We start from the raw sequence: 26,241 nt of genomic DNA, 5'->3' as shown, positions 1-26,241 counted from the left end.
GGCAGCACCTAGCAGGGGGGCAGCACCAGGGAGGGGGGCAGCACCTAGCAGGGGGGCAGCACCAGGGAGGGGGACAGCACCAGGGAGGGGGGCAGCACCTAGCAGGGGGGCAGCACCAGGGAGGAGGGCAGCACCTAGCAGGGGGGCAGCATCAGGGAGGGGGGCAGCACCAGGGAGGGGGCAGCACCTAGCAGGGGGGCAGCACCAGGAAGGGGGGCAGCACCAGGGAGGAGGGCAGCACCTAGCAGGGGGGCAGCACCAGGGAGGGGGGCAGCACCAGGGAGGGGGACAGCACCAGGGAGGGGGGCAGCACCTAGCAGGGGGGCAGCACCAGGGAGGAGGGCAGCACCTAGCAGGGGGGCAGCATCAGGGAGGGGGGCAGCACCAGGGAGGGGGCAGCACCTAGCAGGGGGGCAGCACCAGGGAGGAGGGCAGCACCTAGCAGGGGGGCAGCACCTAGCAGGGGGGCAGCACCAGGGAGGGGGGCAGCACCAGGGAGGGGGACAGCACCAGGGAGGAGGGCAGCACCAGGGAGGAGGGCAGCACCTAGCAGGGGGGCAGCACCAGGGAGGGGGCAGCACCTAGCAAGGGGGCAGCACCAGGGAGGAGGGCAGCACCTAGCGGGGGGCAGCACCAGGGAGGGGGGCAGCATCAGGGAGGGGGGCAGCACCTAGCAGGGGGGCAGCACCTAGCAGGGGGGCAGCACCAGGGAGGGGGGCAGCACCAGGGAGGAAGGCAGCACCAGGGAGGGGGGCAGCACCAGGGAGGGGGGGCAGCACCAGGGAGGGGGGCAGCACCAGGGAGGGGGTCAGCACCAAGGAGGGGGGCAGCACCAGGGAGGGAGGCAGCACCTAGCAGGGGGGCAGCACCAGGGAGGAGGGCAGCACCTAGCAGGGGAACAGCACCAGGGAGGGGGCAGCACCTAGCAGGGGGGCAGCACCAGGGAGGGAGGCAGCACCTAGCAGGGGGGCAGCACCAGGGAGGGGGGCAGCACCAAGGAGGGGGGCAGCACCAGGGAGGGGGGCAGCACCAGGGAGCACGGGGAAGCAAACAACTTTTTTTTTATTTTTTTAGTCTCCCACCTCCCTTTCCAACTTGCCAGTAAATCTGGCGTCTTTTGGAGGGGGGGGGTATGGTAGTCATGTGCTGTTACCAGGATTATTGGCCATACACGTATTGGTTACCACATGAGGGTCTGGTATCGGCTAAATTTGGTGACATACAGTAAATGTGGGAACGCGGTCAAAGACTGATCAGATATCAATATGATGATCAGAAACTAGAAAATCCTGCTAACTGGTGAGTGAAGATGGAGGGTCTGCAGGTGTAATACGGCTATAAGAGACACACTATAAGAGACAGCTATAAGAGACACACTATAAGAGACATACTATAAGAGACACACTATAAGAGACAGCTATAAGAGACACACTATAAGAGACACACTATAAGAGACAGCTATAAGAGACACACTATAAGAGACATACTATAAGAGACACACTATAAGAGACACACTATAAGAGACACACTATAAGAGACATACTATAAGAGACACGCTATAAGAGACACACTATGAGACACACTATAAGAGACACAGTATAAGAGACGTACTATAAGAGACACACTATAAGAGACACACTATAAGAGACAGCTATAAGAGACACACTATAAGAGACGTACTATAAGAGACACAGTATAAGAGACGTACTATAAGAGACACACTATAAGAGACACACTATAAGAGACACACTATAAGAGACAGCTATAAGAGACACACTATAAGAGACATACTATAAGAGACACACTATAAGAGACGTACTATAAGAGACACACTATAAGAGACACGCTATAAGAGACACGCTATAAGAGACACACTATAAGAGACACGCTATAAGAGACACACTATAAGAGACACACTATAGGAGACATGCTATAAGAGACACGCTATAAGAGACACACTATAAGAGACACACTATAAGAGACATGCTATAAGAGACACACTATAAGAGACACACTATAAGAGACACACTATAAGAGGCATACTATAAGAGACATACTATAAGAGACACGCTATAAGAGGCATACTATAAGAGACATACTATAAGAGACACACTATAAGAGACACACTATAAGAGACACACTATAAGAGGCATACTATAAGAGACATGCTATAAGAGACACACTATAAGAGACACACTATAAGAGGCATACTATAAGAGACATACTATAAGAGACACGCTATAAGAGACATGCTATAAGAGACACGCTATAAGAGACACGCTATAAGAGACATACTATAAGAGACATACTATAAGAGACACACTATAAGAGACATGCTATAAGAGACACGCTATAAGAGACATACTATAAGAGACATACTATAAGGGACACACTATAAGAGACATACTATAAGGGACATACTATAAGAGACACACTATAAGAGACACGCTATAAGAGACACGCTATAAGAGACATACTATAAGAGACATACTATAAGAGACATGCTATAAGAGACATACTATAAGAGTCATACCCTCCTCCTCAGCGTCTCCTGTGCAATAGGGACATATCAGCAGGTTAGATTCATCTCACCTGCTGATAGTTCCTCTTCAACTAGCAACCAATCAGATTCCACCTTTCATTTTCCAAAGAGTCTGTGAGGAATGAGAGGTGGAATCTGATTGGTTGCCGGGGGCGACTGAGCCAGTTTTACTTTACACCATGTTTGATAAATCTCCCCTATATATCTCTCTAGTCCTGTGTCGTGATGAGCCAAGATGTTCGTAAATGTTCATATTTTTGTACGAATTGTTCATGTTCGCTGATCACAAAGAATTTATTTGATGCCAATAACGATCATTTTAGAACATGTGAACGTTTATCTCACCATGTACCCAACTGCGTAACTTTCCTCCCACCAATTTGAAAGAGCCAATGAACGTGTGGGGAAGGAAGGGCACGTCAGGTAATGTAGTAGCCATGTTCACTACTGGCATTACTGTGATTGGCCTCATTACGTACGTTACGTAAATGTGATAAAAACATGACGCTGAGGCGAATTTTCTCAAGTCTTTCCTGATTCTTGTTCAATAGGGAGAGTGAAAAGAGCAGGGACAGCATCTAAATTTAGTAAGGCAGCAATATTCACAGTGGTAGTCAGTGTAGGGAGGGAGAGCTTACCGAGTAGGGCTTAGAACGTTGTGAAATTGTCAGTGTAGGGAGGGAGAGCTGACTGAGTGAGGCTTAGAACATTGTGAAATCGTCAGTGTAGGGAGGGAGAGCTGACTGAGTAGGGCTTAGAACGTTGTGAAATCGTCAGTGTAGTGAGGGAGAGCTGACTGAGTAGGGCTTAGAACGTTGTGAAATCGTCAGTGTAGGGAGGTGGAGCTGACTGAGTAGGGCTTAGAACGTTGTGAAATCGTCAGTGTAGGGAGGGAGAGCTGACTGAGTAGGGCTTAGAACGTTGTGAAATCGTCAGTGTAGGCAGGGAGAGCTGACTGAGTAGGGCTTAGAACGTTGTAAATTTGTCAGTGTAGGGAGGGAGAGCTGACTGAGTAGGGCTTAGAATGTTGTGAAATTGTCAGTGTAGGGAGGGAGAGCTGACTGAGTAGGGCTTAGAATGTTGTGAAATCGTCAGTGTAGGGAGGGAGAGCTGACTGAGTAGGGCTTAGAATGTTGTGAAATCGTCAGTGTAGGGAGGGAGAGCTGACTGAGTAGGGCTTAGAACGTTGTGAATTCGTCAGTGTAGGGAGGGAGAGCTGACTGAGTAGGGCTTAGAACGTTGTGAAATCGTCAGTGTAGGGAGGGAGAGCTGACTGAGTAGGGCTTAGAACGTTGTGAAATCGTCAGTGTAGGGAGGGGGAGCTGACTGAGTAGGGCTTAGAACGTTGTGAAATTGTCAGTGTAGGGAGGGAGAGCTGACTGAGTAGGGCTTAGAATGTTGTGAAATCGTCAGTGTAGGGAGGGAGAGCTGACTGAGTAGGGCTTAGAATGTTGTGAAATCGTCAGTGTAGGGAGGGAGAGCTGACTGAGTAGGGCTTAGAACGTTGTGAATTCGTCAGTGTAGGGAGGGAGAGCTGACTGAGTAGGGCTTAGAACGTTGTGAAATCGTCAGTGTAGGGAGGGAGAGCTGACTGAGTAGGGCTTAGAACGTTGTGAAATCGTCAGTGTAGGGAGGGGGAGCTGACTGAGTAGGGCTTAGAACGTTGTGAAATCGTCAGTGTAGGGAGGGAGAGCTGACTGAGTAGGGCTTAGAACGTTGTGAAATCATCAGTGTAGGGAGGGAGAGCTGACTGAGTAGGGCTTAGAACGTTGTAAATTTGTCAGTGTAGGGAGGGAGAGCTGACTGAGTAGGGCTTAGAATGTTGTGAAATTGTCAGTGTAGGGAGGGAGAGCTGACTGAGTAGGGCTTAGAATGTTGTGAAATCGTCAGTGTAGGGAGGGAGAGCTGACTGAGTAGGGCTTAGAATGTTGTGAAATTGTCAGTGTAGGGAGGGAGAGCTGACAATTTGTCAGTGTGTGTCACATGTATGCACATCATTGTGTATATACACACGAGGAGCGCAGTACAATACAGAATCCAAGAGGGTAGTCGAATAGTAAAGAGCCAGAAGTCAGATAAGCCGGAAAAGCAATGCAGGAAATAATGCCAGGTCAAGATACACTAGTAAACTAGGCACTATCGCAGGCAGGGAACTAAGGACCAGGGGGGGTTTATAGGGAACCCAGAATCCCAGCCCCAAAACTGATTGGAGCTGAGACTCTAACTCCACAACAGATACTGGGATTTGACTGGCGGTGTCTGCCGCCAGTCACTATCTCTCAAATTATGTTCACCTATTCCGCTCGGCTGGGGGCAGTGAATGTTCGGTGAACATGAACCGATCAAGATATTTTTTTTTATGTTCGGGATCTGAATATCGGGATGTTCGCTGATCACTAGTCCTGCACTGCTGCTGCTGATACTCCTGTTAGGTAACAGACATATAACATGGAGGACGGCTTTGTGCTCCTGTTATTAGGCTGTCACCTGAGCTCGGATTTAGGACAAAGAACACACGTCATAATTTTCTGTTTTCTCTGGTAAACAAGTATTGTGTTACTCTCAGGCCTTTGTGCTTCAGTGTTATTTTCCATTTTATCCAGCGCTTCCACCTTTATTGTAGACACATTATATGATATTATTAGGCCTCAGGGAGCTTTTTTTTACTGTTTCCCTTTGTGTCTCTTTAACTGAATGGGCTAGAAATAGGAAGGTAACTTTTCATACATAAAAGACTTGTTTTCTCTACAATCTGAAGCTGCCGGCATGGGGGTTGTCTCATCAGATTTTGTCAGAAGAAATGTAGAATTCCATGGCGGTCATTCGGATGCGTGGTCATCGATAGTGCATGTATACCTCCCTTCTGACAGAGCTGTGGAAAAAGCCCTTATACATGGCTGCATGATGATGAGTGCAGAACTTTTTGATCTGTGCCCATTTAAAGGGTTATTCCACTCAAACATACCATTTGCTATGTTGCTGCCGATGGTGAGACTAACAATTCCTTCCATACTTGTTATTATCTATTCAGTCTCCTTTCCCCAGTTCTCAGCTGCTGCTTTCTGCTGAAGACACAAAAATCTGTGTGTGAGCTTTTCTCTCTGTCTCCCCCTCCTCTCCCATCCCTTCTGAGACAAGTCCCTGGCAGGCTGTATCTGCAGCATTGTGGCTTCTTTATAATGCTGGGTGGGGTAGATTTATAGGGAAAATAGCACATTTCTTCTCCTTTACAAATATATATGTGGTACATCATACCTCCCAAGTGTCCCTCTTTTGGAGGGATAGTCCCTACTTTTTACCCACGTCCCTCTGTCCCTCTTGGTCCCTTACATGTCCCTCTTTTTGACCTAGAAATGAGATTGGCAGAAATAAACTTTTTATGTTGCTCTAGAAAGTGTCTGGTTTCTTACTGTATAATAGACCCAAACCTGCATATTATCTATCATGTGGTGCAAGTTGGATCCTAAAAATTGTTATATCAAATGAATCATGTGACATTATGGCCCCTTTCACACATGCAGACTCATTGCCGGTCTTCTATTAGGCCCGCCCCCTTTTCCCCGTCAGGATTCACTCTTAGTGGATCCGGCTGACCGGGTGCCCGAACCTGCGCTCGGCATACTAAATCTACACCTGCTTCCAGGTGTAGGTGAAAATGAGGTGCATGAGGAGGCCACGCCTCTTCCCCGCCTTGTCACGCCTCCCCATGCTCCCCCAGCCCGCCCATCGGACGAGCAGGGTGTACGGAAGTTGTACAGACCTAAAATTGCTGTTCGCCACCAGCGCATCGCTACGGTTGAATAGGGGTGTGCGGCGGCGCCCGACGATTTCAGCAGAACCATACATTACCTGTCAGGGCCGCAGGTCTTCTTCTCTCAGTCCCGCGCAGCAGCATCGGCTTCGGAGCGGAGCTGTCTGAACTTACAGACCGCTCAGCCAATCACTGGCTGGAAACGCCGCGGCCAGTGATTGGCTTAGCGGCCTGTCAGTTCATACAGCTCCGCCCCTGACAGGTAATGTATGAAACAAGGGCTGCAAAGACATCGGTAACGATGTCCATGCAGCCCTTGTTTCACGATCATCAGGCCGTGGAATAGGACCAGTAAACGAGCGCCGATCTAGCAGATCGGCGCTCGTTTACATCATTGCTCGGCCCGTTGAATAAGACCCTAAGGATGCAGTCACACATACAGGATCTGCTGCAGATTTGCAGATATTGATGTAATTAAATGCATCAACCTGCTGCAGATCCTGTATGTGGGATTGCATCCTTGAATTAAAAAGAAATGTCTGTACAATTTTCCACAAGTGTCCCTCTTTGGCTGTCCAAAATGTTGGGAGGTATGGGTACATATGTGATTTTGCTTTGTGACACCACCCCTTTAAGCTGGCCATACACCTCCAGTGACTGTAGGTTGAATCACTGAATGACAGCTGTCTCATCCATTCCTACCATGAGTGCTTTGTTTGTTTTTCTTCTGAATTTAGGGTGGGGGAGGGGGGTGTTGTCAGACTGTGTTGTCAGTGTGTTGCTGCTGTCAGGCTCCTCTTTTAGTATCTCCACAAGAACGAGCCATTGATATCCAACCTGCTTCATCTGTCTTAGGAGACAGAAGGCCGCCTTATACATCATGGCTAAAATGGGGAGGGGGGAGGTATTCACCCAACAGTTGTCTAAGGGCCGGACTATTTCACTGGACAATTATCGTTTGCATAATCGTTAACGATTAACGATCTCAAACGACCGCTATTGCGAAAGACCTGAAAACGTTCACTCGTTTCCATGGAGCGATAATCGTTACTTAGGATCGTATTTGCGATTGTTTTCTCTTCGCTGTTGCGTTCGTATCTACTGCGAACGACCAAACGACATCTTATTCAATGCGAACGTTTTGCGAACGAGCAACGATAAAAATAGGTCCAGGTCTTATAAAGCGATCAACGATTTCTCGTTCGGTCGTTAATCGTTAACTGCATTTCAACTGAACGATTATCGTTTAGATTCGAACGATTTAACGATAATCTGAACGATAATCGTCCGGTGGAATAGGGCCCTAAGGTGCATGGAAGACCTTAGACATATGAGTGAGGATCCCGGCCAACACTACCAGTATTTACATTAGGGCTAGGGAACCTTCGGCCCTCCCGCTGTTGCAAAACTACAATTCCCATCATGCCTGGACGGCCAAAGCGAAGCTTTGGCCGTCCAGGCTTGATGGGAATTGTAGTTTTGCAACAGCGGGAGAGCCGAAGGTTCCCCATCCCGGGTTTACCCGTTTTCTCTATATGAAGAAGTCTCTGTTTGGTAGCGGTGGGCCCAGGCATCTCTCATTGCGTAGGAATCCCATATTATATAATGGTGGGTGGAGGCTTACACTATTGTTACTATCAGTCAAAGCTTTTCCTCAGTGTTTGGTCCCTGTACAATAAGGTTGGTAAATGATACTTGTTTCTTCCCTACATCGTGATGTGTGATATTTCCTGGAACTAGACATCACTTATCATTTCAAGGAGTCTTTGCCACTGTTGTTCAGTCGTGCCCCCTCGACCATGAAGCTAACACTCCTATTCATCTTTGCCTTTATCAGCACCGCGAAGAGTCAGTTCACAGGTAAGAAAAGGATATGGGGATTTATTTAAAGGGTCTCAACTTTGGGAAAAGAGCAGCTGGACCTGATGCAATGAGGAATAACTAGAATATCGGCAAGACAGATGTATATAGCCTTAGATATTAGGAGGGGTCTTCTCTATATTATAGAAGAGATACAATATATGTTGGTTGTTAGGTCCCTGTTTCCTGTAGACACATAGACATTAAAGACAGCAATTTAAAGTGATACAGGTATATATCATATGTGCAGCATCTAAGCTTGTGGATGGTGCAGAGAACAGTACATAAAGTGAGGAGGTGACAGTATCACTTTAAGCTTTCCACTGTCATGTCACTTGCCTACATCATTTATTTGTGCAGATCAGTGCAAGAACGTGCCACAGTGTAGTGTCCCAGCACAGGTGTGCCACTAAGTTTCTATACACCTGGGTAAAGTAACTCAGGTTCACACAGAAGGGGATGAAGAAGAGTGTATTTAGTGTTTTCCCCACTAGGTGTCGCTGTATTTATTCTATATACTGTACCAAGCACAGCTGAAGGAAGAAATGGGTTAAACTGTTATTGTCACATGTTATGTTTTGTCCTATCACAGGTGCAGGCACATTTGTTCTTATCCTGCCTCTTTATTCTTCTCTCTTACCCACACATAGTCCCACCACACACTAGCTAATGTACCCCTATAAAAAGGAGCTAGTTCCTGGTGGGAGGACTATTGTCAGGTGAGATAACTGGGACTTATCCATACGTGAATATGCGGATTTCTTCAAGCACTTATTTCGGCAAAGTACCTAGTACATTAGGCAAGGGCCCACCTATCCGGTCCCTATCACCTGTTACTGTTCTCTCTATCTACTCACCTACTTGTTGGACTATTATATTGATTATTCTTGCACTAAGCATTTGAGCACTGTTTGTAACTTTGCACTAAGATACCTTTTTCCAGTAAAGTACAAAAGCTGTTTAAAGTGGGACTCTGTCATCTCTACCGCCTTACCTGCACCTACACTCCGCACCTCACGCCTGTCCTAACCAAGGTCCGGTGTCCGTGTGTCCGGAGGTGGGTGTTACCATTCCTGGCCACCATGACAAGTAGGCTCCAAAACACCAAACCCACCAACTGGCCCAACACCATTACCAGCTATACGGCCACGGCAGATGCTTGGAACAAACTTCCAGCAGATGTGGTTGGTAAATCTACAATAACAGAATGTAACCTGCCTGGTGTATACATATATCTATCCTAAGATAATGAGAATGGAAATACTAAAAGGGCGACTAGATGGAGCAGGGGGCTTTATTTGCCAACTATCTTCTATGTTTCTATGTCTACCGCCCTTGACTCTGCTAATAACTTCCATTTAGGGATGGTCCAAACCCTCCGAGGTTCGGGTTCGTATGAACTCGAACGCTCGGCATCAGATTCCCGCTGTCTGCCCGCTCCGTGGAGCGGGTGGATACAGCGGGGGGACCGCCTGGAAAACTGGGATACAGCCTATGGCTATGGTTGTATCCCAGTTTTCCAGGCGGTCCTCCCGCTGTATCCACCCTCTCCACGGAGCGGGCAGACAGCGGGAATCATTCCCGGGAGTTCGGGTTCGTACGAACCCGAACTGAACTCGGTTCCGACCATCCCTACTTCCATTATACGAACCTTTCACTCCTATCTCCAAGACTACTGGTCCTTTTTCTTTTATTTCCTTTTCTCACATTCTTTAAGATAAATCCTTGAATCCACAGATCACAAGAGCAAAAACTCAAACACATTTTTTGGATAAATGCAACAAAACTTTTGTAAAAAACAAACAAAACTGAGAACAGAAAAGAAAAAAACCTATTGACATTCAGTATGTATTAAGCAGGACTATATCAAGAGAAAAACATGTAAAACTATTAACACCTTAGTGAATCTTTTAACCTTTCTGTATTCTGTATAGGACGCTGCACTGCCAATCCAGTAATCTGCTGTAAAGGAGTGAATAGCGCCTGCAGGAGGGGAGACTGCTACTGCGATGAATACTGTACTGGGAACAAAGACTGCTGTCCCGATTTCACTCTTGCTTGTAATGCAGGTAACACAGAGTTCATGTTTTACAAGCTTTAATGTGCCGTACATTTTGCCAACTACCCTGTTTCTCCGAAAAAAAGACCTAGTAGAGGTTTTGTTGAATTGCTAATTATAAAGCCTCCCCCACAAGTAAGACCTCGTATTTTTTGTTTGGAAGCATGTCCACCGAACAGAACACCAGGGCATGCAGCTGTGGTTCTCTTTAGCCCACCGCCATTGTCTCCTACCTTCACCGTCCATTGCAGAGCAGTTGCATGCAGGCAAGGCCCTTCACCTGCTGCCATCCCTGTTGTTTCCTACCGCCAGATGTAGAGCTGCACACAGTCTGCAGTTATCCTGTTGCCTGCAGCCATACTGTACCCTGTCCCTGCTGCGCTGTACGAGTGTGCTGTGGTGAGCTCCTCCTGGTGGGCAGAAGCCATCATAGCGTACACTGTCCCTGCTGTGCTGTATGAGTGTGCTGTGATGAGCTCCCTCTGGTGGTTGGAAGCCGCCATACCTTTCACTGACCCTGCTTTGCTGTATAAGTGTGCTGTGGTGAGCTCCCCCTGGTGGCTGGAAGCCACCATACCGTACGCTGTCCCTGCTGTGCATGTGACGTGAATACTTCTTCATGTAAAAATAAGGCAGCCCCTGAAAATAAGACCTAGTGTATCTTTGGGAGCAAAAATTAATATAAGACACTGTCTTAGTAGGTAGTAGGAAGTTTCCTGCCAGTAATTCCAACTCTGCTGGATCCATTGGTTACATTACATCATGTGACCAGCACTCAGACCACCGGAAAATGACATGGTTTTCTGTGTCTCAGGAAGTGGTCTGTCCTGGGTAAAGTTCCTGTGAACTACAGGATGATATCATCAGCTATAAGATTCTCCCCACCTTCACACCCAGTTTTAAGTGTAATCTACTGCTGCCATTTTGCCAAAATCATGGCCAAAATTTGGTAAAAACATGGCAAATAAACAACATATTAATGCAGCCTAAAGAATTCAGATCTTTATAAAACACCCAAATTGGGATGATTGGTCTAATCACGTTCGTGTCATACCGGTATTTCTCTAAAAGAAAGAAAAAAAAAATCAAAACTACAGTGTGAGCTGACACCAACCTACTTATGAGTCTCAGCAGTTCATCTGTCTGAACTCCAGCAGCCTATGGGTATGTTCACACTACAGAATAGGTGAGGAATTTTAAGGGAAATCCCCGCTGCAGATTCCACCTGTCCCATTGATTTATGGGATTTCTCAACTGCAATCCGCCCAAAGAATTGACATGTCATGTTTTACTTCTGCATGCGTTTCTCTGCAGTTCTTAAATGTGGGAACACAGGCTGGTAGCAGAGTGGTAGCATGAAGGTCAATACAGGAGGTAAATTGTTAGGAATAATGTATATAGTACTGTGTGCAATGCAGTACCTTAATAAGGCCACTAGATGTCATAGAGCACCAGAGAAAACCTTATAACTGCAAGGAAAGATTACTCAAAGTGGTAATCTGGGCAAAGTTAAAAAATATATATATATGGGGGGGGGGGGGGGGGGGGGGGGGGGTAAAAACATAATAAATATGTTTAATGTGTCCTGGTCTTGGTCTCCTGCAGCTACCAAAACTGGGACTAGTAAGTATAACTTATTTAGTATTTTTTTACAACCCTCTACCTGGACTACCCCTTTAAGTATCCAAACTATACACATGTCTGGCTTTTAAAAGAAATGCATTGCCAAGATTTTATATTTTATTTTTGTAACTTATTTACACACCTCCCATTAATCTTGATGGGGAGGAGTTACACATAACTTCCTTAAAAACAATATACAGTGGTACCTCGGTTCTCGAACTTAATTGGTTCCAGAAGGCAGTTTGAGAACCGAGCAGTGTCTTCCCATAGGAAATAATGTAAATGTGATGAATTGGTTCCAGCAGCCACCAATAATTCCCTACAATACTTTATTACTTTATTACACTGATAAGTGCTCCGTATAATCACTATAGTACAGAACAGCACTATATACTGTACAGGACATTAAACATAAGAAATGTTCATTAGAACCAGCAATTATAGTACAGTAGTCACCAACTCCTCACCCATCCTTTACTGTATAGCGTCCCCCCCCATCGCAGCATTGTAATGTATGGGAGGTGGTGGTGCACTGGCTGTACTACTACTGCACTGTATATGCACTCCAGCAGTCTTATACAGCACTGTACTGTATGTGAAGCCTCACCACTGTTTAACTCGCCAGGTACAACCCACCATCCACGCTCGCAAAAACGTTCAAAAAACGTTCGAATACCGAGCAAAGTTCGAATTCCAAACACTACTTCTGGGTAAATTTTCGTTCGAATACCAAGCAGTTCGAGTTCCAAAGTGTTCGAAAACCGAGGTATTACTGTATTCAGTTCAAAATGTCCGAGTTATAATGACCTCATTCTATTTTTGCAGCTCTTACTACGACTGTAACCACTCTTCAGACAACCACAGCACCCACTACTGCTAGAACCATTTCAACCCTGGCCACCGTGTTGTCAACCTCAGCGCAAAATACAACAACTAAACCACCAAATGTATCGACACCAACTGCAGTGACCTCCACCTCAACCCAAAATACCGGCACATCCAGTGTCCCATCTACTCAGAGTATAACCAACACAACATCTAATTTATCATTTCCAAGCAGCAGCCAGACCTCCCCTGTGGTCCCCACGACCTCGAATGGCAGTAGTGCTGGATTACCGACATCGGGCAGTAGTTTATCAGCTTCCAGCGTAACTCTTATTAATAATAACAATCTGTTACTGAGCACAAATCCATCCACTACCGTCAGAACAAGTGTAATGCCAGCAGTCAGCAACCTAACAGCAACGACTGCACAGACATCTAATGTCACAAGCGGCATCACTAACAACACAGTCGTCACAACGCAACTAGTGAAGGTAACATCATCTGGTATTAATACTAACAATGGCAGCAATCTTATAACATCTACTGGAACAACACAGATGCCTATATTGAGTAATATAACTTCTACAGTCAGCAACGTAACAGCAACAACCGCACAGATGTCTACTGTCATCAGTGGCACCACGACCATCCCTGTTGCCACAACGCAATTATTCAAGGTGACATCATCTGGTATTAATACTAACAATGGCAGCAATCTTATAACATCTACCGGAACAACACAGATGCCTATATTGATTAATATAACTTCTACAGTCAGCAACGTAACAGCAACAACCGCACAGACGCCTAACGTTATCGGCAGTGCCACAACCAACACATCTGCCACAACGCAACCCACTAATAATGGCAGCAATCTTACATCTGGTAACTTTACAGGAACAACACAGATGCCTATATTGAGTAATATTACCTCTATAGTAAGCAACATAACATTGATGACCGCACAGACATCTAACGTCATCGGCAGTGCCACAACCACAACCAACACAGTGGCCACAACACAACGCACTAATAATGGCAGTAACCTTACAACATCTGGTAACCTTACGGGTACAACACAGATGCCTATATTGAGTAATATTACCTCTCCAGTCAACAACGTAACAGCAACAACATCTAACGTCATCAGTGGCACCACGACCAACCCTGTGGTCACAACGCAACGCACTAATAATGGCAGTAACCTTACAACATCTGGTAACCTTACGGGAACAACACAGATGCCTATATTGAGTAATATTACCTCACCAGTCAGCAACGTAACAGCAACATCTAACATCATCAGTGGCACCACGACCAACCCTGTGGTCACAACGCAACGCACTAATAATGGCAGTAATCTCACAACATCTGGTAACCTTACAGCAACAACTCAAATGGCTCTGACGAGCAATATTACCTCTATAGTAAGCAACATAACATCAACAACTGCCATCAGTAATACAACAACCAACACGGTTTCCACAACGCAACGCACTAATAATGGCGGTAACCTTACAACATCTGGTAACTTTACGGGAACAACTCAAGTGCCTTTGTCGAGCAGTGTTACATCAACCCTGAGCATGGTCTCCAATTCCACCTACTCCACCATTGGGGCCAGCAGTATAACATCCGGCGGGCTCTCTAATTCCACCAGCAATATTTCGACATTGAATAATGTTACCAGCACTTTAAGGACAACTTCACTTCCAACAATATTTTCCACAGTAATCACCCCTTCTACTGGCGCCATAACTGGTTTGCCTTCCACCGTGCAAACGCTCAGCTCAACAAACTTACCCACTGCCACTGGTTCTAACAATGGTGGCAACCCTACAACAGCTCTTGGCACCACCAATGCAAACAGGCTTTCAGTTTCTACAAATGACATAGTATCAAGCTTTGTAGGTAGTATTACAACTTCTTCTAGCAATAACATAACCTCCGGCAGATCTAATAATGGTTCGACTTCATTTTCATCATCTAGTAACGGTAACAGTGTACCATCTGCTATGACCAACACCACTACATTGGCAGCACTTGTACAGACCCCAGCTGGTGCTGCAACAACGTCCAGTACTTCCGCCCCCGCTGCAACTATCACCTTACAGTCATCCAATGGGACAGGACTGCCCAGCAATGTGACATCTAATTCTGGGTATAACATTAGTAACTTTATAACAATGTCTAATTCAGCCAGAACAACCGAATTGCCAGTAGCGAGCAGCAACATCTCAACGCCTGGTATGACGTCAAACCTAAGAACAACATCAGTTATTAGTGATATCACCAGCAATAGGGCAGCAACTGGAGCGCCACCTACAGGTGGGAATACCACAGCTTCTGGTATGCTTTTGAGCCCCACCACCACTGTGCCAATGGTCTCCATTGTGTCCTCTAATATTAGCGTCTTAAAAACAAATACAACCAGTTCAACTATCTTAATGCAAACAAGTGCAACACCAAATCCATTTACTGCAACTGATATTGGGGTACCTCCATCCATTAGAACAACTGGATTGCTAACAGGGACTATTGGAGCAACATCGAGTCTTGGTTCTAATTCTTTAAGCAGTTCGGCATCTAATTTTAATCCAACCATTCCCATAGGAGTGACTGAAGTAAGCACCGGCAAAACAATGACTGGGAATACATTGAACAGTCTCATTCCGAATGTAACTAGAAGCAACGCAACTGCTTTCCCAATGTTCTCTAGCACTACCCCAATGCTCAGTCTACTGTCCAATGCCACCAGTAATGTTATCACCCCTGTTTTCACCTCTAGACCTCTAGCAAATACTTCCTATGAAAATAACACAGCCGGCACTATGCAAATTGTAGTCAGCACAATGTCGACACCTGGGAAAACACCTGACGTAAACAATAATACAGTAACAATAGCATTCAATGCAACTTCGGGCATCAGAGTAACTGGACCACCAACAACAGGTGGAGTTTCTAATGCAAATGGCGTCCAAGCAACACCAGGGCTCAGCAGCACTATTGTCAGCGGTACATATGGATTACCAACCATGAACACCAAGACATCCCCCAGCCCAATGGGATCTTCCAATATGTTTGTCTTTAATGCAACCGGGTCTCCTAGGCCAAGTGGAGGGGTACCCTTGGACGTTACGGCAACAACCGTGACAACACCTAGCAATCCTAAAATAAATGAGTCAGTGCAAACAACTAGAGCCTATGTTTCCAGTGGCGGTCTGTCAACATCAGGTATACTAAATAATTCTACAAGAAGTCTGCCAGCATTAGGTATAGAGACAACCAATCCGGCAATTGGGATACCAACTCAATCGATTAGCTCAGCAGCTGGTATTATCTCTAGTAGTCCCATGGTCACTACTTCTGCGAGGCTAACAGATGTAGCGGCTGTCACCATGAGAACCAGCACCCTTACTGCACAATCCGGTATAAGTTATCTTCTCACAACCTTAGGAAGTAGAGTTCTAAATTCTACAGGTCTCGCCAACCAAACGACAGGAGTGACGGTGCCCAATTCTGCCAATACGACAGGTGATCTGGCACCCAGCACACAGAATAGAACCCAATTTTCTGCCTATACAAGCACAAACAATCTATTGTTCCAAGGTGTATCGACTTCTACGGCAGGTAAGCAGCTATTGTAACTCTACAAAAGACGATAAAATATTCAAAGGGAATACAGTATGGCCGTAATAAACTGTGTTGTTTTATTTAGTACCAACTGTGCAGAAGGTTGCAGCCAACCCACTGATTCCCCAGAATAAGCCGAACGATCCCGTACAGATTGTATCTGCAGCAGCAACTGCTGCATCATCAATGACTGCAAGTAGACCTGTCACTGCACCCGCGAGACCCACGGAAAATGGACAGACTTCAAACCTCCCTCCATTGTCCCAAAGCAACCAAGGTAGGTGACTAAATGCTAATGGGGAAAGGGAGGCTTACAGACTTACTTCACTTACTCCCTTACTCCCCTCACAGACACGTGCTTGTCATGATGGGGCACATTCCTCACATTGTTTCTTTAAAAAAGTATATATATATACACAAATGCTATCCACAGTTTAGAGTTGAGAGACGCAGCTCCTGCCAGGCGGTCAGTTTGCCAAGGCAACTGTATGAAATTCTGCGCACAAGCCCTATTAATAAGAAGAGGACTCGTGGACGGGACTCCCCAGGCGTCATACAGTTGTGTTGGCAACTAACCGTGAGCATGAGCTGCATCTCTCCACTATACTGTGGGGAGCCCATGAGCCAGCATTGGTTGGCCATAAATACTGACCAAAATACTGTGTGTGTGAACATAGCCTAAAGGTCAATATGTACTACTCCATCTATCACACATTGATCTTTATAACTAAATTATTTAGTACTGCACCCACAGTTCCTATGACATCCTAGCACTTTCTACTGGTTAAAGCAATTTTTTTTTACATAAGCTGATTGTATGGGGATCCTGTGGCGTGGTCCTTGTCTTAAAAAAAAAAAAAATGACGCCTGGTTCCAGTACTCGGTGGAGATCTTTGGCCGTGCCCCGGCCTGGCTCTATGCACTGGAGGTGCACCCACCGCACCCTAGTGGGTTCATATCCCCTCTGTAATGCGGCTCCAGAGGGGATCGGCTAATGTAAAAAAAAAATGTACCTAGTGTACATTTGCTTTAAAGGAGAAGTCCCATGGAAGTACAAAAACTGCAAAGAAATCACCCTGTGTCTCGCCCCGGTCACTGATTGGTTGGGCTGGCAATCACTCAGCCGGGGAAGGGATGTTGCAGCCAGCAGAGCCACAAGTGCCCGTCTGATGTGAACAGGACCCAGGAGCGGCACATCGGAGGCACATCGGGGATGGGAGAACTCAGTTGTTTTCCCTTCTGTGGGACTTCTCCTTTAAATGTCTACTTACAGCGTGTTCTTTCTGAGAAGTGTAGTCTTTATGCCGGGCTCTAAGTACACTGTACTAAATACCACTAGAGGAGCTAAGGAAACAAGTGGTTAGTTCTGTATCCACAAGGTTCTTACTGATGCAAGCTAGGATTGGAACTCAAGATTAGCCCAAGAAAAGCAGAGCGAAGAATTTACAAAAACAGCAGAGGCCAAAGTAAATGTTGTAGTGGGTGCAAAGCATTGGAACACGTAATCCGGGCAAATACATAGGAGATAGGAAGAACCGCAGCACTCCAAAAATATTGTGTAAAAACTCTAAGGGAAGTTTATTACATCTCATGTATAATGTATGAGGGAAGTTTATTACATCTCATGTCTATTGTATAAGGGAAGTTTATTACATCTCATGTATAATGTTTCTGCCGCTTCTCGCGGCCTTTCTCCAGCACTTCACCGGCCTCTGTGCACAATATTTCTGGAGTGCTGCACTTTTTCCTATCTTTTTGCACTTTCTGCACTTTTTCCTATCTCCTATGTATTAATCTATCTGTAAAATTTTACTTCAAAATGAATGTATGATTAAGGAGTAACATGTATCTTTCATACAATGATATGACTGTCACATGATCTCATGTTTACCTTCAGGGTAAAACCTTGTTAGTGTCTTTATAACAATTTCAACCATAGATGTCACATGATCTCATATTTTCCTTCAGGGTAAAAAGTTGTTGTTGACTTTCCAGAAGAAGTTTTGTGATTTATGCCATTCCTTTCCCCTATAGGGGCCCCTGCAGTTGTGCACTGGTCATGGTATTATTGTAACTTAGGCAATGTTCACACTATGTACAAACAATGTCCATTATTTTGCACTCAAAGCAGCAGCTGTTGTTTTGAGTATCAAACAACAGGCGTTGATTTAAATGAAAAATTGCATTGAAGTCTATAATTGATGTTCCTTATTTTTACGGCTCCCATCGAACACGGCTGTTGTTCGCTATATTGTGTGTACAAATGGCCGTTGTTTGCATTCACTGCGAGGCTATGTTCACACAATGTCAAAAAAAGGCGTCTGCTTTTTCTATTTAAAAAGAGTTCCGTTATTGACGCAATTTAATCGACTTCAATACACTGCACTGAAGTCAATGGAATGACAGACGTCCAATACACACAGTGTATAAAATAACTGACGTTGTAAAATATTGTGTGCAAAAAACACTGCAGAGACACCATCACGTGTCTCGATGTCAGTGAGCTAGCCAGACCTTACTCCGGGAAGGAACAACAAAGCCAAAGAATGTCTTCAGTCAAGGAAACCCCCCAGCAAGGTATCTATCCACAGACAGCTGTTTCAGGGTATTTGCCCCTCATCAGTGTGGAGTAGGATTCTGGCTAGTGGGAGCAATGCCTAGTAAGTGCATGCAAAAGGACACTGGTTGACCTCAGGGAGATCAACCAAAACACTGCAGAAACACCATCAGGTGTCTCGACGTCAGTGTATTCTAGGACATTGCCCCCTTTTGCATGCACTTACTAGGCATTGCTTCCACTAGCCAGATTCCTACTCCACACTGATGAAGGGCAAATACCCTGAAACAGCTGTCTGTGGATGGATACCTTGCTTGGGTGGTTTCCTTGATTGGAGACATTCCTTGGCTTGGTTGTTCCTTCCCAGAGAAAGGTCTGGCTAGCTCACTGACATGGTGTCTCTGCAGTGTTTTTTGATTTTCCAGGGGGCAATCTCCTAGAATACACTGACTTCGAGACACCTGATGGTGTTTCTACGGTGTTTTGGTTGATCTCCCTGAGGTCAACCAGTGTCCTGTTGTAAAAAAATGATCATGACAATTATTTTCGGACATTTTTGCAAACAGCGGACGTTATTTTTTAGTTGGTCACACACAGTTTTTCTTTTTTCACCGTCCTTTCACCGTTTTTACTATTAATTTCAATGGACCTTTCAATTAAGGACAAAGAGCGATTAGTCCACCTGACCTAGAATAATGGTCCAACAGACGTATTGCACTGACCGGCAGCCAAACAGCGGAATGGTGAACATCATTTTAAACGGAGAGGAAAAAAACATTGTGTGAACAAAGCCTAATAGAAAAAATCAAACCTACTTTTATAAAAAAGTATGTTGTGTGAACATAGCCTAAAAGTTGATGTGACGTGATAACATGAAGAAAACTTTAGCTCTCACTGTCCCAAGTAGTAAATATGTAACTTTGCTTATTTGTAAAATAGTTCAGAGCAAGTTGTGTATCTGTTATTATCTGTTATTTATCATTCTGTAGTATCCCCGGGTATAAGCCCAGCAAGGGAAACTAGTCCATCATCCCTCAGAACAGCAGGAAGTAGCAGCAGCTCACTCCAAAACGCTCTTTCGCCTGGAGCATCAGGTAAGAGTTGTTATAACTGACAATACTGACGTTACCAGTTAGGCTGGGTTCACACTGTGTTTTTGCAATCCGTTTTTTTTCTCATCCATTTTTGGCAAAAAACGGATGAAAAAAAAAAAACAGATGCATTTGTCTGCATCCGTTTTGATCCGTTTTTCCATTGACTTCCATTGTAAAAAAAAACGGATCAAAACGGATCCGTTTTTTTTTTTTGACGGACACAAAAAAACGTAGCTGACACTATTTTTGTGTCCGTAAAAAAAAGCGGATCCGTTTTGATCCGTTTTTTTTACAATGGAAGTCAATGGAAAAACGGATCAAAACGGATGCACACAAATGCATCCGTTTTTTCATCAGTTTTTTGCAAAAAACGGATGAAAAAAAAAACGATTGCAAAAAACGCAGTGTGAACCTAGCCTTATATTTACATATGTAATTCTTCCTCTAAAGAGCTGATCCTATAGTATGAAGCTGCTTTGTCAGCAAGGAGAAGATAAGCTTCCCCAGTATGTTTTGTCCATGTCAGGTACTTATACTGTACATAACAGGGAAGGATCCCGCTGCCGGGAGGTAGGAGAACCTCTAGGATGGGAAATAACCAGGATTGATAATGTGTAATAGTAATTATTTGTTATGATCCTGAAACACAGGAATCTCACCATATAGTCTGTGTGCTCCTAATTATTAAGCAGCCTTATGGGGGTAAGGGTGAAAATCAGGACAGATAGACGTGTAAGGGCCTCTATTGTATGTGTAAGGGCCTCTATTGTATGTGTAAGGGCCTCTATTGTATGTGTAAGGGCCTCTATTGTATGTGTAAGGGCCTCTATTGTATGTGTAAGGGCCTCTATTCAACCTTTCATTATTACCTTATTTATAGGGATATGTTCTGGAATTAGCTTTAGATTTGATCCAGTGGAATGATCCACTTTAGGGCAATGCTTCATACATGCATACATATTTTCCTTGATACATTTAAAGGGATATTCCACTCACTTAGACATAACATTTGATATGTTGCGGCCCATGGTGAGACCAACAATTCCTTCCATATGTGTTATTATCTATTCAGTCTCCTTCCCCCAGTTCTCAACTGATGCTTTCCGCTGAAGACACAAAATTCTGTGTGTGAGCCTTGCTCTCTCCTCCCCTCTCCTTTCTGAGACGGCTGATGAAAACATACCCCTGGCTGTCTGTATCTGCAACATTGTAGCTTCTTTGTAATGCTGGGAGGGTTATTCTGAGGTCAAGTTGCTAATGAACTCACTGTGATTAACCCTCCCAGCATTACAAAGCAGCTACAATGTTGCAGATAAAGCCAGTCAGGGACTTTTTTAAATCAGCTGTCTCAGAAAGGGGGGACACTTGGGAGGTATGATGTACCACATATATATTTGTAAAGGAGAAGAAATGTGCTATTTTCCCTATAAATCTACCCCACCCAGCATTATAAAGAAGCCACAATGCTGCAGATACAGCCTGCCAGGGACTTGTTCACATTATCAGTCTCAGAAGGGATGGGAGAGGAGGAGGAGACAGAGAGAAAGGCTCACACACAGATTTTTGTGTTTTCAGCAGAAAGCAGCAGCTAAGAACTGGAGGAATGAGACTGAATAGATGATGACAAGTATGGAAGGAATTGTTATCCATGGTTAGAAAAAGCACAGTTACTTTCTTGTGTAAACAGCACCACCACTGCACTCAGGTTGTGTGTGGTATTACAATTCAGCTCCGTTCCCTTTAATGGAACTGAGCTGCAAAACCCCCAAACCCAACCTTAGGACAGGGGTAATGGACAACCCCTTTAAGACTTGTTCATTTATTTCTTCAGAAATACGTAATGGGGCATCACAATGCATTACCAATTATTACCACATATAGAAAACCTACTCTAGAGGAGGTTATCTACATTTTTTTATCTAATTTAGTAAGTCACACCCACTCTGCATTTTGTTTCTCAATTTTGCTACAAATATAACAATAGCTAGAATTCTCCAGACTTGGGGTATATCCACATAAGGCATTAAAGGGGTACTCTGGCGGAAATATTTTTCTTCCAAATAACTGGTTTCAAAAATGTATACAGATTTGTAATTTACTTCTATTTAAAAATCTCCAGTCTTCCAGTACTTATCAGCTGCTGTATGTCCTGCAGGAAGTGCTGTATTTTTTCCAGTCTGACACAGTGCTCTCTGCTGCCACCTCTGTCCATGTCAGGACAGCTTTTCTATAGGGATTTACTGCTGCTCTGGACAGTTCCTGACATGGACAGAGGTGGCAGCAGAGAGCACTGTGTCAGACTGGGAAGAATACACCACTTTCTGCAGGACATACAGCAGCTGATAAGTACTGGAAGAGGGGAGATTTTTAAATAGAAGTAATTTACAAATCAATATAACTTTCTGAAATCAGTTAATCTGAAAGAAAAGAAAAATCGCCGGAGTGCCCCTTTAACCACATGATTTTTTTTTAATGCAAAAACCATCCTGTTTTCCTTGTCAAAAACCAGTCTCCCAATGATTTTAATCGGAGCTGGTCAAGAAGTGACATGTTGCTTCTCTCCATGCAGTTTTGCTCTGAAGCATAAGAAAATAACGGTAGCCGGACACAAAGCCCCAGCTATCCATCATCATTGTGTTCAGGCTTCTTGTGTCTGGAGTAATTGTGTCTCTGGCTTTGTCTTTTGTAGCTTCGTACACAACCGCTGTAAGCAAAACGGCAGCTTCCACCAATACTTCACTTACTACAACCAGCAGCACAACCACTAAGAAGAAGAGCCTGATCTCCATACTGTGGTCACTGATATACCCTGCACTGGCCAATATAAAGAGTTCCTATCAGACCCAACCAGTCGCGTATCAGAATAACAACCAATCAGCAATAACAGGTAAGGAAATAAAAGATAACTTCTACTGCATTGTTTAACCTCTAATAAATGCAAAATTTCAACTAAAGATACTATATGTTAAAGGGGTACTCCGGCGAAAATCTTTTTCTTTCAGATCAGCTGGTTTCAAAAAGTGATATAGATTTGAAATTAACTTCTATTTAAAAATCGCAAGTCTTCCAGTACTTATCAGCTGCTGTATGTTGTGAGAAAAGTGGTAATTTGTCCAGTCTGGAGAGCAGGAAATGTTTTCTATGGGGATTTTGGTGTTTTCCTTCCAGTCTGATGCAGTGCTCTCTGCTGCCCCCTCTGTCCATGTCAGGAACTGTCCAGAGCAGTAGCAAATCCCTTTAGGAAACCTCTCCTGCTCTGGACAGTTCCTGACATGGACAGAGGTGGCAGCAGAGAGCACTGTGTCAGACTTGAAAGAATACATCAGTTCCTGCAGGACATACAGCAGCTGATAAGTACTAGAAGACTGGAGATTTTTAAATATAAGTAAATTACAAATCTCTGACACTTTCCTGCATTAGTTGTTTTGAAAGTTTTTTTTTTTTTTTTGCTGAACTACCCTTTTAATAATAACATAATAATAATAATAATAATAATAATAATAATAATAATATTAATAATAATAATTTCTTGTATTTATAGACCCTACTCCAGCTACTAACAATTTAAGCACAGAAGCACCAAAGCAAGGTGACGTATGAACAGCATCATGTGAAAATCTCGTAAGACCTCGCTCTCAAAGATATCAAGTGATCTCTATAAATTTGTTATTTCAGGGGCCGAAAATAATATTGAAATCGTCCATGTGAGTTACTGGAGAATACAGGGAGGAGGCAATCTATCGCTCCCAGTAAGTATTTATTTAAGCGCTGCGGAATCTGTTGGCGCTATACAAATAAATATTATTATTATTATTATTGGCAGCAGAGATTAAAGGGGTTGTTCACCAAATTTTTTTTTCTTTCAAATTAACTGGTGCCATAAAGTGCCAGAGATTTGTAATTCACTTCTATTACAAAAAATCTTGAGTCTTCCAGTAGTTATGAGTTGCTGCATGTCCTACAGGAAGTGGTGTATTCTTTCCAGTCTGACACAGTGCTCTCTGCTGCCACCTCTGTCCATGTCAGGAACTGTCCAGAGCAGTAGCAAATCCTGATATAAACCTCAACTGATCTCTAGACTGGAAAGAATACACCACTTCCTGCAGGACATACAGCAGCTGATAAGTACTGGATGACTTGAGATTTTTTAATAGAAGTAAATTACAAATCTCTGGCACTTCATGGTAACAGTTCATTTGAAAGAAAAAAAATGGGTGAACAACCCCTTTAATAAATTTCACCCACATGCTGTGACAAAAACCTGCAGAGCAAGGTGACAGTCCGTGCAGGCTTCTTACCCAAGCATGCTATTCTTTACAGTGCAAAAGTTGAAAGCTGCAGGTATCTGCATAGCAATTACATTCTGTGTCAGTAGTTTCTGCTGTTTAACTACCCTTAAATGTTTTGTACTGAAAAGGGGCCCACTAAGGATCTGCAGCCCAAGGGCCCACATAAACCTGGAGCTGGCCTCTATGGGTTTTATAATATTCGGGTGACTATAATATGATAAGAAGGTCCTATTCTGTGGTCTGTATTATGCTGGTGGCTGGGTATTGGGGCCTACAATATACTGTGGTCTAATTCCTTGGTCTGTATCATGCAGGGGGCTTTATTATACAAAGGTCCTGATACTGAGGTTTTAATATCAGGTCTGTAATATGTTAGGGATATTCCACTCAGACATAACTTTTGATATGTTGCTGCCCATGATGAGACTAACAATTCCTTCCATACTTGTTATTATCTATTCAGTCTCCTTCCCCCAGTTCTCAGGTGCTGCTTTCTGCTGAAAACACAAAAATCTGTGTGTGAGCTTTTTTCTCTGTCTCCCCCTCCTCTGAGACAGCTGATCCCTGACTGGCTCTGAGACAGCAAGTCCCTGACTGGCTGTATCTGCAACACTGTAGCTTCTCTGTAATGCTGGGAGGGTTAATCACAATAAGTTCATCAGCATCTTGACCTCAGAATAACCCTCCCAGCATTACAAAGAAGCTACAATGTTGCACATACAGCCTGCCAGGGACTTCTTTACATCAGACGTCTCAGAAGGGAGGGAGGAGGAGGGGGAGGCAGAGAAGAAAGCTCACACACACATTCTTGTATTTTCAGCAGAAAGCAGCGGCTGAGAACTGGGGGAAGGAGACTGAATAGATAATAACAAGTATGAAAGGAATTTTTAGTCTTACCATGGGCAGCAACATATCAAATGTTATGTTTAAGTGGAATACCCCTTTAAATAGTGAGTAAAACTTCCTTTATCATAAAGACAACACATTGTCTTGTGCATAAGCTATCGGTTTAGGATGGGAGAAGTTTGAATATACTTTTTAAGGTAAATGGAAAATTTGTGTGCAAATTCTGAATTATATTCTTTTAATCTTTTAATCTTTTTTAAACCTTAGGATGTGGGGCTGCCGGAGGATACTAAGGACACAAATATCATGGAAAGTCTAAATGTGCTTAACAACAACTTGAATTAACGTCAGCTCTTCTGTAGAAGACATGGTATATGGTATAATGTTAGGAACCTTCTCTGTATACTTTTATGATTATTGAGTTGATTGACATTAGCTTTTAACATATAATGTAAGTCTATGAAGGTTCGTGTGGTCACATTTAGTGTACATAGTATAAAAAGAATAAATATTCCTGTCTATTTTATCCTTATGTGTATAGATCTGAGTTCTTTGATATGACCATACATTAGTGGTAGCATTTTGCACATTACAGCTGTGTTAGCTTGTACCTACACGTAACATGTGTCTTTCTATATTCATTTTGTGATGACTTGCTGACATTTGTTCTGAAAGTATTTAAAAGGAATCTGTCGCTAGGTTTATTCCACCTTAAATGAGGGCAGCATAAACTAGAGACAGAAATGCTGGACAGATCGGTGATTACTTACATCATTCTGTTCAGCTGTTCTCCTAATAAGCAGGAGAATAGGATTCTTGCCCCACCCCTCCCCCCGCCCTCCAGCTGCTGATTGACAGTTTATATGTTGCAGTAAAATGATAGAATCCAGGGATTTGATCAAATCCCTGATTCTATCATTTCACTGCAACATATACACGGCAGGGATAGATAACAGCCAATCGGTGGCTGGTGGGTGGAGTTTTCTGCTAACAAATATCAAGGACTACTGGGCTCATGCACTGGGCAGGTAAGTTTACTACTGCACAGATGATTCGGCAAGTAGTGGCAAAAATATTTTATTTAAACAGAATGCGTTTCGGATTGTCCTCCTTCGACACATCTAAATGCAGGACGTGGTGTATTCTCTCCAGTCTGACACAG

The 26,241-nt window shown here is 44.1% G+C and overlaps 2 protein-coding genes across 2 annotated transcripts; both read left to right on the top strand.

The window, feature by feature from the left end:
- The first annotated feature begins 8,092 nt into the window (after window positions 1–8,092).
- On the top strand, window positions 8,093–15,813 carry LOC138794729 (uncharacterized). Its single transcript, XM_069973575.1, has 4 exons — window positions 8,093–8,153; window positions 10,088–10,222; window positions 12,661–15,675; window positions 15,770–15,813. The coding sequence occupies exons 1-4, from the start codon at window positions 8,093–8,095 to the stop codon at window positions 15,811–15,813; spliced, it is 3,255 nt and encodes a 1,084-aa protein (XP_069829676.1).
- A 209-nt stretch (window positions 15,814–16,022) lies between these two features.
- Window positions 16,023–25,589, top strand: LOC138794620 (CDKN2A-interacting protein-like). The gene is made up of 7 exons (XM_069973388.1): window positions 16,023–16,290; window positions 16,379–16,570; window positions 19,840–19,944; window positions 22,634–22,831; window positions 23,486–23,533; window positions 23,620–23,693; window positions 25,347–25,589. Exons 1-7 carry the CDS (start codon window positions 16,059–16,061, stop codon window positions 25,422–25,424), a joined length of 927 nt encoding a protein of 308 aa, XP_069829489.1. The 5' UTR covers window positions 16,023–16,058; the 3' UTR covers window positions 25,425–25,589.
- Window positions 25,590–26,241: the final 652 nt, after the last annotated feature.

The sequence above is a fragment of the Dendropsophus ebraccatus genome, chromosome 6, assembly GCF_027789765.1.
Source record: "Dendropsophus ebraccatus isolate aDenEbr1 chromosome 6, aDenEbr1.pat, whole genome shotgun sequence".
Classification (NCBI taxonomy): Eukaryota; Metazoa; Chordata; class Amphibia; order Anura; family Hylidae; genus Dendropsophus; species Dendropsophus ebraccatus.
This window is presented reverse-complemented; position numbering and strand designations above follow the sequence as displayed.